This window comes from Rhipicephalus sanguineus, chromosome 2, assembly GCF_013339695.2.
Source record: "Rhipicephalus sanguineus isolate Rsan-2018 chromosome 2, BIME_Rsan_1.4, whole genome shotgun sequence".
In the NCBI taxonomy this organism is placed as follows: domain Eukaryota; kingdom Metazoa; phylum Arthropoda; class Arachnida; order Ixodida; family Ixodidae; genus Rhipicephalus; species Rhipicephalus sanguineus.
Window position 1 is genome coordinate 112,302,653 of NC_051177.1, and position 12,886 is coordinate 112,315,538.

At 49.1% G+C, this 12,886-nt stretch overlaps 1 protein-coding gene across 3 annotated transcripts in view; it reads left to right on the forward strand.

Moving 5' to 3' along the window:
• Positions 1-10,837, forward strand: part of LOC119383522 (optomotor-blind protein-like) — a 55,087-nt gene extending 44,250 nt beyond the window's left edge. Inside the window, exons 1-5 of one of the 3 annotated variants that reach the window (XM_037651711.2) lie at positions 5,417-6,064; positions 8,134-8,234; positions 8,321-8,439; positions 10,450-10,595; positions 10,767-10,837. In XM_037651711.2, the coding sequence (XP_037507639.1) occupies positions 5,535-6,064; positions 8,134-8,234; positions 8,321-8,439; positions 10,450-10,595; positions 10,767-10,815 (945 nt within the window). In that variant the 5' untranslated portion in view covers positions 5,417-5,534 and the 3' untranslated portion in view covers positions 10,816-10,837. Of the gene's footprint in view, positions 1-5,416; positions 6,065-8,133; positions 8,235-8,320; positions 8,440-10,449; positions 10,596-10,713 lie in introns of those variants that run through there. The other 2 variants (XM_049412559.1, XM_049412560.1) reach the window with 2 other exon arrangements.
• Positions 10,838-12,886: the final 2,049 nt, after the last annotated feature.

The window sequence follows — 12,886 nt, forward strand, 5'->3', positions numbered from 1 at the left end:
GTCATTTTGGAAAATGCGTGTCATGTTTTCATGTTACTCCCTATTATTTATGTTCGTCACACCGTAACGTCGCGCAATACCACTTCGGGGTCGATCAAGCTAGAGAAAACGGCCGCCAGCGCCCCATGAGCGTGGCACGCAAGTTCTGTAACATGACAGCGAGTCATGATTGTCATGTTACTCGTGTTTTTATGTTCGTCACCAGTCACGTCACAGATACCAATTTTGGTGTATATAAACTAGCGAAACCGCCGCCAGCGCCCCATGAGCGTGGCACGTAAGTCATGCTGTACATGACATGCTGTCATGATTTTCATGTTAACTCGTTTTTTTATTTTCGTCACACAGTCACGTCGCGCAGTACCAATTTCGGGGTAGATCAGCTAGCGAAGCCGCCGCCAGCGCCCCATGAGCGTGGCACGTAAGTCATGATGTACATGACATGCGTGTCATGATTTTCATGTAACCTCGTGTTTTTAGTTTCGCCACACACGTCACGTCGCGCAATACCAATTTCGGGGTAGAGCCAAGCTAGCGAAATGGCCGCCACGCTCCATGAGCGTGGCACGTAAGTCATGCTGTACATAACATGCGTGTCATGATTTTCATGTTAACTCGTGTTATTTATGTTCGTTACACAGTCACGTCACAAGATACCAATTTTGGTGTATATAAATCTAGCGAAACCGCCGCCAGCGCCCCATGAGCGTGGCACGTAAGTCATGCTGTACATGACATGCGTCATGATTTTCATGTTAACTCGTGTTTTTATGTTCGTCACACAGTCACGTCGCGCAGTACCAATTTCGGGGTAGATCAGCTAGCGGAAGCCGCCGCCAGCGCCCCATGAGCGTGGCACGTAAGTCATGCTGTGCATGACATGCGAGTCATGATTTCAGTTAACTCGCGTTTATTTGTGTTCGTTACACAGTCACGTCACGCAATACCCATTTCGGGGTAGGTCAAGCTAGCGAACCGCCGCCAGCGCCCCATGACGCGTGGCACGTAAGTCATGCTGTACATGACATGCGTGTCATGATTTTCATGTTAACTCGTGTTATTTATGTTCGTGTATATAAATCTAGCGAAACCGCCGCCAGCGCCCATGAGCGTGGCACGTAAGTCAGCTGTACATGACATGCGTGTCATGATTTTCATGTTAACTCGTGTTATTATGTTCATTACGCAGTCACGTCACAAGTACCATTTTGTGATATCAAGCTAGCGAAAACTGCCGCCAGCGCTCCATGAGCGTGGCACGTAAGTCATGCTGTACATGACATGCGTGTCATGATTTTCATGTTAACTCGAGTTTTTATGTTCGCTCATACAGTCACGTCGCGCAATACGAATTTCGGGGTAGATCAAGCTAGCGAAACTGCCGCCAGCGCCCATGAGCGTGCCACGTAAGTCATGCTGTACATGACATGCATGTCATGTTTTCATGTTATCTCGTGTTATTTATGTTCGTTACACGGTCACGTCGCGCAAGATACCAATTTTGTGTATATAAAGCTAGCGAAACGGCCGCCAGCGCCACCATGACGTGGCACGTAAGTCATGCTGTGCATGACATGCGTGTCATGATTTTCATGTTACTCGTGTTATTTATGTTCGTCACAGCACGTCCGTCGCAAGATACCAATTTTGGTGTATATCAAACTAGCGAAACGGCCGCCAGCGCACCATGAGCGTAGCATGTAAATCATGCTGTACATGACATGCGTGTCACGATTTTCATGTTATGACTTGTCATTTATGTTCGTCATACAGTCATGTTACGCCATACCAGTTTTGGTGCACATTCGATGAACCAAGCGACCAGGAGAGCACAAAGTCTAGGCGGCTAGATAGATAGATAGATAGATAGATAGATAGATAGATACGCTCAAAGTCGCAGAAGTTCGCTAAGAAATGCTTCGCATTTAAAATGAAAATTAGGATCCCAGCAGGAATCGAACCCAAGCATTCTGCGTGGCAATCAGGTATTCTACCACAGAACCACGCCAGGTCTATAAACTGGTTTGCAAAAACAGCGTACGCAGGCGTAATATCGGTGCAACGTCAATTTTGGTGGTGGTGCTGGCTATCTAATTTTACAAGAAAGCAACAAACACTACATAATATTCCTACTATGTGTACTCCTACGATACAGACGACATATCAGATTAACGTCTGTGGTTCCAGTGTTGGCTCAGCTTTTATAGCAGTCTCATAAGCATTACATTTGTATTCCATTTGTATTCGAGCAAGCTATATTGAAGCATTGCTCGAACCCGGAGGAATACATTAACGAAAGTTACATCACCGCACCGTAAAGTGCACTTCGTCCGCCAGAACGACGCAGTGTCCTCTTCATTTCTTGCGGGGCTGGGCGATGGCCTCATGCTGACCGAGGATGATGCCAGATTGACTGACAGCCGCTTTGTAGACTAGACTACGTAGCCCACATACGCCCAGGTAGTCTACGAATACGACAAACACCATCCACTGATGTTGGTCTACGTAGCACTATCCAGGCCTACCAGCCTCGACGGCCTATACCTCACCAACGCGAAGGGTGGCTTCAGCTTCCGACATTTCGCCGGCTCTGTCGACAGACAATTTGTCGACGAAACGGCCGAGGCATTCACGAATTCCACCAGCTCTACTATACCACATACTTCACTAAACATGGAACCCTCGTCACCACGACCACAACCGAATCCTGTAACAAGTCATGACCAGCTGCTGGTGCTCACTGATCGCGGTGATGATGCCCTTGTTCAAGAACTGTCAAGAACTTCTTGCACACATGCACACGGGTTCGTGAAACGTGCGTGCGTTCTCGGGACACGTATAACCACTACATATCAGCTTACCGCTTCTGGTGTTGGTAATACCCACGTTGCCATTGGCAGCGTTACCCGACCGTAAACAACTGGTTATATAACACATATGCGGCTCTTCAACATATATATGTGTGCGTATAAAATTTATACAAATCTTTAGTGTCATTTTGTAACGTGTCGCTAAGTAAAAAAAAATTACGCCACAGTTACCTACCCGCCGCAGGCTTCGCGTAATGTCGACTCCCACGGTACGTGGGATCTGCCGAATTTTTCTTCTTTTAAACTGCGGCGCGTGGAGTGGCCCCCTGCGTCTCCTCTCAGACGGGGGCGTCTGATGTAAGACCCGGTATTCATTGTATTTTTTTCCTTCCATATCACGAGTGGGTACAAAAAATGGTCACTTGATGGTGTGCGTTTCAAGGGCAGTTTTCACATTGAAAGAAAATAGGAGCGTTGCGTGTGCAAGTGTCGACAATGGATAATCAAACACTTTTAGATATTTCTTTTTCTTTGAAACTGGGGCGCGTGGAGTGACCCCCTGCGTCTCCTACCTCACGGGGGCGTCTGATGTAAGGCGTGCCCGGCGTTCTTAGTTTTTTTTTTTTCCTTCCACATCATGAGTGGGTAGAGAAAAGGGCCACTTTGTCGTGCGCGTCTTAAGTTTTCAAGTTGAAAGAAAACTTGAGGGCAGTTTTCAAGCTGAAAGAAAATTCCGAGAGTTGCGTGATAGAAAAGACGCTCACGCTCCTCCGAGACTTGCTTACCACCAGCGGTACATGGTGTATATAAATAGCTCGCCGTTATTTCGCCGGCGCATGCATGGCGTGTGATTGAGTTGTCTAATGCAGCGCGCTGGGGAGCGAGGGGTTGCAGGTTCGAATCCGCGGTCGGGTACTTCAGAATATTTTCTTCTGCTTTATTTTTGTGCATTTTTATATATATACATACATATACATATCTGGGGCATGATGGCCACGGCAAAAATCAGCCGAGAGTGTCCATATAGTTGCTATCGCAATAAAAATATATCCAGGATGGAATGGAATTTGAACCCATACCATCTGCATGGCAGTCGAGTATTCTACCACAGAACCACGCTGGTGCTTTAAACCCATTTGCAAAAACACCCTATACAAGCGTCATGTAGGGCACGTAATCGCGTTAGCCTATGTAGTATAGCGTGGCAGAAGAATAAAATAACAACAAGGAGTCACACAATACTAATTGCGCAACGAGTGTGTGGTTTAAAGCTTCCCACCCGCTGCAAAGTGCTCAGCCATAATTCTCCATCCCCATCAGCTACATGCAGCATCAACAAAGTGCACATAATACCTTACAAATGTGTAGCGGGTACCTCGATTATCCGCAGAAAGGCGAATAATAGCGTAGTGGGTGCTTCCCTGCTTCACAAAAATTGTGATTTATGGTGTAGTAGATACCTTGCATGTGCAGCTTCTATTAGTATCCCCAAGAGAGTTCAGAACGGGCGCTAGAAAGGCCGCTTTTCCAGCCTCCGCTGTGACTGTGCTGCGCGTTCCGCACAGGCCTGGCGTTTTAGAGCGCACCCGTTCCTGCAGGTGAGCGGCGTCGCCGTCGGCGTAACCGATAGAGCGAACGAGGACGAAAGAGAGCGAACGCAGTGTCTGTCGATATCACGAGCCACTGGCCTCTGACCTCGCTTTCTTTCTCCGTCACGCGCGCTGGCCCCTCGGTCGGAGCTCGTGCGTATGCAGGGCTGGCACGTGCACTGCTGCTGGCTTCGCTTGTCGTAACGGGGCTGTCGGCGTTTCGCTTGGTTCGCGACGCCTGCAATGCACAGAGTGGCGTGCGTAGCACTCGAGCGCTGGTAGTTTCTGTGGCAGTATGTAACGAGTGTTACATTGCTACAACTGCGGAAAGCCAGAACTTCAAACACAGTTGGCGTTGCCCCAACACGAAGCTGCAGCGCTCAGAATTCGCATTAGATAGTAGCGGTGATTTTTTTTTCATTTTTGCGAGATATATAAGGCAGATGCTGCAATCGTACCCCGGTCGCGCATGCTCCGAGGTTAACCAAAACCAAGTGTGTGCCGCATGTATTCTGCGCATACGGCAAGCGCTTATCAAGGAACGAAGACGATCAAATAAGAACGCGAGGCCACGCACCGATCCGAGAGTGGATCAGCTCGCGAATATTGCGAAGACAGATCCAGAAAGATAAATAAGCAAACCCCGCAAAAATCACTCCAGTGTGGTACAACGCTCTTAGATTATTTGGTGCTGTGTTTGATCAGTTTCGGAAAAAAAAAAGTGAGCGAAACCTATCTGATTCATTTTCGCGAGTGGTTAATTTCTTTCAGAGAAGTCAACGGAAACGCTACTTCAGAAAAGCCGGGGATAACCAAGGAAAAGCGAGACGCAAGGTTTTTTTTTTTTTTTTCGCCCTCCTGTGGAAATCGCAAAACAGAAGAACGACGGCCAGACAAGAGGCCATGTCCACAGAAAGTTCAGCTACCCTATTCTTGATCTGTTTCCCATTGCGGGCGCGTACCATTTTGTGAACGAATGCCATCATCATCGTGCTCTAGACCGGAGCATGTAATAAAACGGGGTCGCAGCCGCAGCATCCAGCAGTATAGAAGCTACACTGGACAGCCGCAGGTCGCGTGCTCCGCCCGCTCGCTCCCACGCACTTCAGAACCGCCTCCCTGTTAAGCCTCGCCGATGGCGACGTCGTCGGCTTGCGCTAAGCCCGAGTCTGGAGCCGGAGAGGACGAAGACGACCTGACGAGTAGATTAAACGGCTACCCGGAGATGCTGGGCGACTGCAAGCTATCGGCTAGCAGCAGTAGCGACGACAGCAGCAGCAGTGGCACCAGTAGCGCCAGCAGCAGTTCGAGCAGCGACAGCACGAGCAGCGACGACGAAATGCAGGCCGGCGCGTCACATTCGGAGGACGTGGACGTCGAAGACGTACCGACCAGCGTCCCATCGGGCACCGCTTCAGTCTTCGTGGCCGCGATGGAGCCGCAGGTGGGCATCCACGTCCAGCGGATCGTCGATCGTCCTAGGGACATGCCCAGTGATCATGCGGACGACGTGCACGACTGGGTCGGTTGGCCCACGTTTCCTCCCAAGGATGACGGCGATCGCCAGCAGCGGCCGATCGTGGTGACCAAGGTGCCCCACATTACGCACCTTAATAGGCATGAATTCCTGCCCAAGATGGAGTTGCAGATAAACACCCAGGGCAGGCGAGTTCTGCTTTTCTTTCGTTGTCGGAGCATCCCCTTTAGTATCTTTCGTTTCTCGACTGGGATGATTGTCGGCGCCGTGTTTTTTGCAGCCGCGCCTATTAAGTTCAGCGCTTTAAATTAAAGAACGGACGCTGCTCGCGTGCTCGCTTTCAGCAGGCCGCATTCGCCTCATATTCGCGTCAGCCTGCGTGTAGTTGTTGTATGTCGTTCCGTACTAATAGACAGTTTTAGTTGGGCGTCCGCAGCACCTCTGCGCACGCAGGCTGCCAGCTATTCCCAATGGCATGCTTCATCCGCAGGGCTGTTGCGGACGCTCAACTAAAGCTGTCTAATATTACCATATAGAAATTGCACGAAAACTCCATGTATCTCTAGGCGTGTTCATGTCATGCTGTCGCGGAAAAGACGCACATGGGTGGCCCGCTATTGAAGGTCTGGGGACGCGTTTCGCGTTTGACCACAACCGCGGCTAATTGGTCGCTGGTCTCTGTAGCACAGCTGTTGTATCCTGTATGAATGACACTCTTGTTTCGATGTACGCTACCATGACTAAGCACTCGGTCCACCAATGCGTCTAACCACTCTTCTCGTTCACCTAGTGGTTCTCGTTTAATAATAGGGAGTTTTCGAATAGGGTCCCCAATCGTTTTGAGGCCCCAAAGAAATAGCGTCGAGGCCGCTGCGTATGCGTGAGACCCAAACAGCGTTTGGCTTTTGCGTTGGGGACGCTATTTCTCGAATTTAGCGGGAGCCCCAAAAGCTTTGCGTCAAACATGACGGCACCCACTGAAGCGACGGCTCTTGGCCAAGACTATAGAGTGACCTCGAATAGCGGGAGTGTGCAAAGCGCCGCAGACCCTATTCGAAAACTCTTAGCTCTTGCTTGACCCAAAACGAGCACACGCAAATGGCTTTGGGGCCCCAGACTTTTGGGGCCCCTATTCGAAACCTCCCTAATAATTGTTGGGGTTTAACGTTCAGAAATCACGATGTGATTATGAGGGACGCCGTGGTGGAGGACTCCGGAAATTTCGACCACCTGGGGTTCTTTGACATGCACCTAAATCTAAGCACACGGGCCTCAAGCATTTTCGCCTCCATCGAAAATGCGGCCGCCGCGTACGGGATTCGATCCCACGACCTTCGGGTCGGTGCTCTTTTCGAACGAGTAAAGCGTCGCATTATCACGACATTTTCCCCGTGGCCTCCGATGCTGGCCTGTGGGTCGTGCGCAGAAAAAAGAGACCCAAGAGAGGAAACACACACACACACACACACACACACACACACACACACACACACACACACACACACACACACACACACACACACACACACACACACACGCACCCACACGCGCGCACACAACACACACACACACACACACACACACACACACACACACACACACACACACACACACACACACACACACACACACACACACACACACACACACACACACAGCGCTGTGGATCTGGTTCCTTCTTTGCGGCCCGTTTTGAACCGTTGTCTATTTTTCTGTCACATAGAGCCAACTATTCCATTAAGTCGATGTACGTTAATCTTCTGAGCGCCCAGGTTGGAGCCTATCCACGCCGTTGCGCTTACAATAGTCGAAGCAAAACTGTCAGTACGCACAAAATCCATGCACATCAAACTATCTACCACGTGGACGATAACCGTATTCATCCTGCTTAAAGTATATATACACTGCAGTACTAACCGAATAAGCAGTAACTGCTTCAGCTCTCCGTGGTACTTGAAACTGCTCGCGTTGACATGCGCATCTCTCAGTAGTAAGTGGTTATTTATTAGAGGAAATAAACGGGGGGGGGGGGGGGGGGCGAAGGAAAGAAAGAAAGTAATGATGACACCTGTAACTTTTAGGTAACACCTGAACGTCGGACATAAGAGGATGAGGGAGAGGTAAAAGTTAAGGAGAGAAAGAGGGTAGAGGAGGTTTATGATGAAACTGCAATTGTACACAGATAGACGTCATGTCTCATAGTGCGGCGACGACCACGGTGTTCGTCTATTAAAAGATCCTTTCCACGCATCTATAGGTTCATGCAGCCAGCGCCTTCGTTCCGCCTCAACAACTTGATGGACGACTTGCAGTACACGGTCTGGCTTACCTTCACGGAATTACACGGGGGTGCATGCGGTCAGTGTGAGCTTACGTATGTATATACACCGGCGTCTGTCATCACCGGGTAGCCTCTGAAAGCGCGGCGTTTTCCCTTCGTGCAGCTGGTCAGTTCACCCACCCGGAATCTCCCCGTCCCGGTTCCTTGTGGAACGGCAAGGTGGTCTCCTTCGCTCGGCTGAAGCTCTTCTCCAACGATGGATTCATACACCACCCACCACCCGTAAGTTTTCAAATGCCACTTCCTCCTCCAACCCCCAAACCCCCTCTATTTTTTAGATGCGAAGCAGCCCTTTGACTCAAGTGTGTAACGCCGTACGTTACGTGCGTCCGTACGAATGCGCCGCAACGCGTTCCCCTCGCCGTAGGTGTTGGAGCGTTGCCAAGTAGGTCACGCCACAGCTTTGCGTTGACGTCACGCTCCCCTCGCAAGCTTCCCTCGCAGGTGCGCGCTGACGTCACTCTCTCCCTCACCCGCAGCATGCTCGCCGTAGCGCCCGCAGCTGCCGGCTGCTCCGCCCGCTCGCAACACCTCTGAACGTGTCACTTCTCTCTCGCTTCACCCGTGGTAGTCAAGGCGAAACGCGCGCCTGCTCCGGTCCAGCGCCCGTGTCTCGACTCTGAAGAAACAACGACTACGAAGTCTTGCCAAACGCTTTAATGAAACTTACACGAAACCCAACCCGCCTCCCGTGTCTTTGCGTTTCAAACGAACGTTTACTCGAGTAAACGCTACACCGAGTTTCGCTTCAAACCGTTCTTCCAGCACCCGCGTCGACGCCCGTTTCAACCGGGTCAACGCCGTGCGCACCGCTGCTGCTTCGCATCCCGTCAGGGTTCCCTTCGGGGAGATGGTCCAAGTTTTTTTTCTTCAGCAGAGCTGCTGTAGCTGCCGTTTGTATCAACATTTTTGTATTGTTCACCACTGTTATCAATAGCACGTGTAAACGAGCGCGCACTTCGCGGTGCGAGACTGTGGCCTAGATGCCGTGCGCGCGCGAGTTTCACATTCTCGCCCATTGACTGGCCATCGAATTCGTCATAAAAGATAGGCGCGTGCAACACTGACATAAGAGAAGAGATCGAGACAACACAAACGCTACGGAAGCGCCAGGAACAAAAGAACGAATGATAGAAAACTGAGCTAGTTAGTAAGGATTCATTATTTAAAAAAAAAAGGTATAGGCCTGCAAACATCCCACCTTTTCTTTCCTGGATAGAAGCCTACTTTTCAAACTCCGACTGCAGTTAACATTCAGCGCCGAAGCGCGCCTGCAGGCGTGCGTCGGCGCTAGACGCAAGGAGGCCACATATAGAAAAAATTTCAAACCGCGGTGGTCATTCATCGTTTCGCTGCGTTATTCGTTTGTGCATCCGTCCCCAGAACAGTATTGATTGAGCCTTGTTTTAGGCGCACTCGTCACGAGACTACTTCGTCGCCATGCACATCCAATCTTGTCGGGAAGCTTCGAGCGATAGCTCTATCATCCCGGTACAAACCCAGAAAACTCCTTTGTGCATGCGTTCGACCTCGAAGATCAGCCAAGGTCATTTTCCTCCTCACACGTGCGTCGTCATAGCAACGGACGCGCGCCGTGTCGGTTTGTTCTCCCCTCCTGCGCACCCGTGTCCGTCGGTCGGCGAGAGCCGCGAGCCGGCGGGCGGCGCGCGCGCATCGAGTACAGTGTACCGCATCGAGACTTCAACAAGGAGGCGTTACCTCAACTCCTGTCACGTGACTTCCGCGCCGGCAATACGAAGAGAAATGTGGACGGCGTGCCGCTGCTTGCCGCGTGAGACACGGCTGCGGCATGCTTTCCGCAACACTTCATTGCTATCGCTCGACAAGCTTGCTTTATAAGCGCCTTCAAGCAGGGCCTCTTTTAAAGTTGCGTATAGAGAGCATATTTTAGCATAGAGGACACATCCTAGCACTTTACCCCACCCTTCCGCAGTTTGTGAAATGTAGTGTCGTTGCCTGCATACTGCATTTACTCGCGTACTCCCAGCACTGGCTGATGTCTGCTGCCTATATTGACCAGGCCAAATGGTAAGCGTTGTCTAATGCGTGTTGTCCGCTGTTCAATAGCAAAATGGTGTTATTCAGTTTAATCATCGATGCTCTCGCATATACACACGAAAAGGCGAGTTCTGCCATAATTTTATTTAAAGCTACACAGTATATAAGACCTGCCCATCAGGAACATCCCGTCTTTTGTACCGTATATTTCAGATCACTCTAAAGAGCAGTACCACCTACCGCATACAAGTGAACCTTGGAGTCGTGAACGATAGCGGACACATCCTGAGCGCGACAGTCGTCCGCCAGTTCGTCGGCGGCATTTTCTTCGCAGTCATCCAGACCGCCAAGAAGTCCAGGTGGGTGTCGCGATTTTGTTGGGATGCAGGCTTTTTGCTGTTTCTTTTCCTTCCACGTTGATGCACTTATCACCAACTGTCCTCCTCCTCCTCTTTCTCTCCCTCTTTCTCTCAACAGCTGATGAAACCAAGCTCAGAGCTTTATTTGCAATTTGTGTTTCTTGCTTCTAGTCTTGCGCGTGGATCATGCGGTCGATTCAAGAAAGCGCCCTCTATGTAAAGTAGAGCTGATTGTTACGTTTGTTTTTGTTGTGAAATAAAAAAAAGGTATACTGTTTTCCAAGTAACGCCTCTTCTGTTTAGTTTAGTCACATTTTGCACTACAGTGTTGTTGCTACCGAGGAAATGGGTGATGTCCCCTGAAAACAACAAACAAACAAATAACGCCTAAGTACTCTGTATTAATGAGAACTAACAGACAATAATGCCAAGAAAAGTATAAGATATACTATTTGTAGTAATTAGGATATAAATGTGAAGAAAGTAAAGTGGACGAAAAGATCCCTGCCGGCGTAGCACAGTCGCAGCGAAAGCTGGAAGAGCGGCATTTCTAGAGCACATTATAAACTCTCTTGGGACAAGTACACTAGCAGCGTACCCACTACCCGACAAACCATAATTTTCGTGAAGTTGGGAAGCACCCACTACGCCATTATTCGTCACTGCGGAGAAGCGAGGTACCATCTGTAAGGCGTTACGTGCACTTTGTGGATGCGACGGCTGATGTCGAGGAAGAATTATGGCTGAGACATTTGTAATGGGTTGGAAGCTTTAAACGACCCAGTAGTTACGTAATTCGCATTGTGTGACGCCCGGACGTTATTTTACTCTCCCACCACACTAACATACGTTAACGTGAGAAAGAGGGAAGAGGGAATTAACTTTATTGAGACCCTGAGGAAATGGATCATGGGGGACTTATGGGCTTCCTTGGCAACCAATAGAAGTGCCCTGGCGAGGAACCCACTACGCTATAAATCATCATAATTTTTGTGAAGTAGGGAAGCAGCCACTATGCCATTTTTCGTCATTCTGCGGAGAACCGTGGTGCCCGCTAAACACCTGTAAGGCATTATGTGCACTTTGTTGATGCTGTGACTAATGACGATGAAGAATTAATGGCAGATCCCTTTGTAATGGGTTGGAAGCATTCAACAACCTACTCGTTGCGCAATTCGCCTTGTGTGACGCCTGGTTACAGACTTCGCGTTGTGTGTCGCCTGGTTGTTATTTCACTCTTCTACCACGCTACATTACATATGTTAATGTGGTTCCTTCCCGACATGAAGCCTCTATGGGGTCTTTTTGCAAAACAGTTTCAAGCACAAAGCGTGGTGCGTTTGAGAGAGGTGCTTCGCACGCTCCCTGACACACCAGTGTGGATTTCTGTGCTCGATGAATTAATCTGCATGAAAAAAATTTAATCTCGTGTTGGCCAAAGCGTGGCCGACGCGTTTTATGTATGTAACCAGTGACTTCAAGTGTGAAAGTCGGGAATAAGGAAAAAAACCGGCATGGCTCTGAGATAGAATACTGGGCTCCAACGCTGAGGGCCCATGTTCGAACTCCTTTCCATCCAATTCCAATTTTTTTATTTCGTTTTTTTTTTATTTCGCGCGATAGCGGTTACAAAAACCGGCCGCCGGCGGCGGCGGCGGCGGACAACTACGGCGCCAAAAACAACCCTTGTTGTGATCTCACAACACCTTTCGCTGTAAAAACCTAAAGCCAGCAAAAACAAAATCTCTAAGCAGCCCAACTTAAACGCAATCGGGTAAAAACAGAGTAATTTCGGATTGTACTTAAGAACAAGTACAATGCTTTATAACAAAAAGAAAATGAAGACCTATAGGATATGAACGAAAGCTTAACTGAAATAATTTCCGGAGCAGCACTTGAAATTGGAAGCAAAGCACCAGACAAGAAAGAAATAAGCAAGCCCTCTTAAACCACTAAGGACTTAATAAGGAAACACATGAAGTTAATTACATCAAGAGATAAAATAGGATGCGCTGAGGTGTCAAAACTGATAAACAAAAGTAAACTTAGTGGCATACGAAACTATGACGTCAAAGATACAGAGACAGCAATAAGAAAGGGACCACAGCATCAAGGTAGCGAAAGTAATGCTCTGTTTGGGAAAGACCGTAATGCATGCTGTCAAAAATAAGCAGTGCAGTGTTAATAACAATCTTAACGACACAGTCAAGGTATGGTTAAGGGCTTTGAACTGTACAGCCGAATATAAATCCTACTTTGAGCAAAAGCAAAGTCGAACGTGACACCGAAGT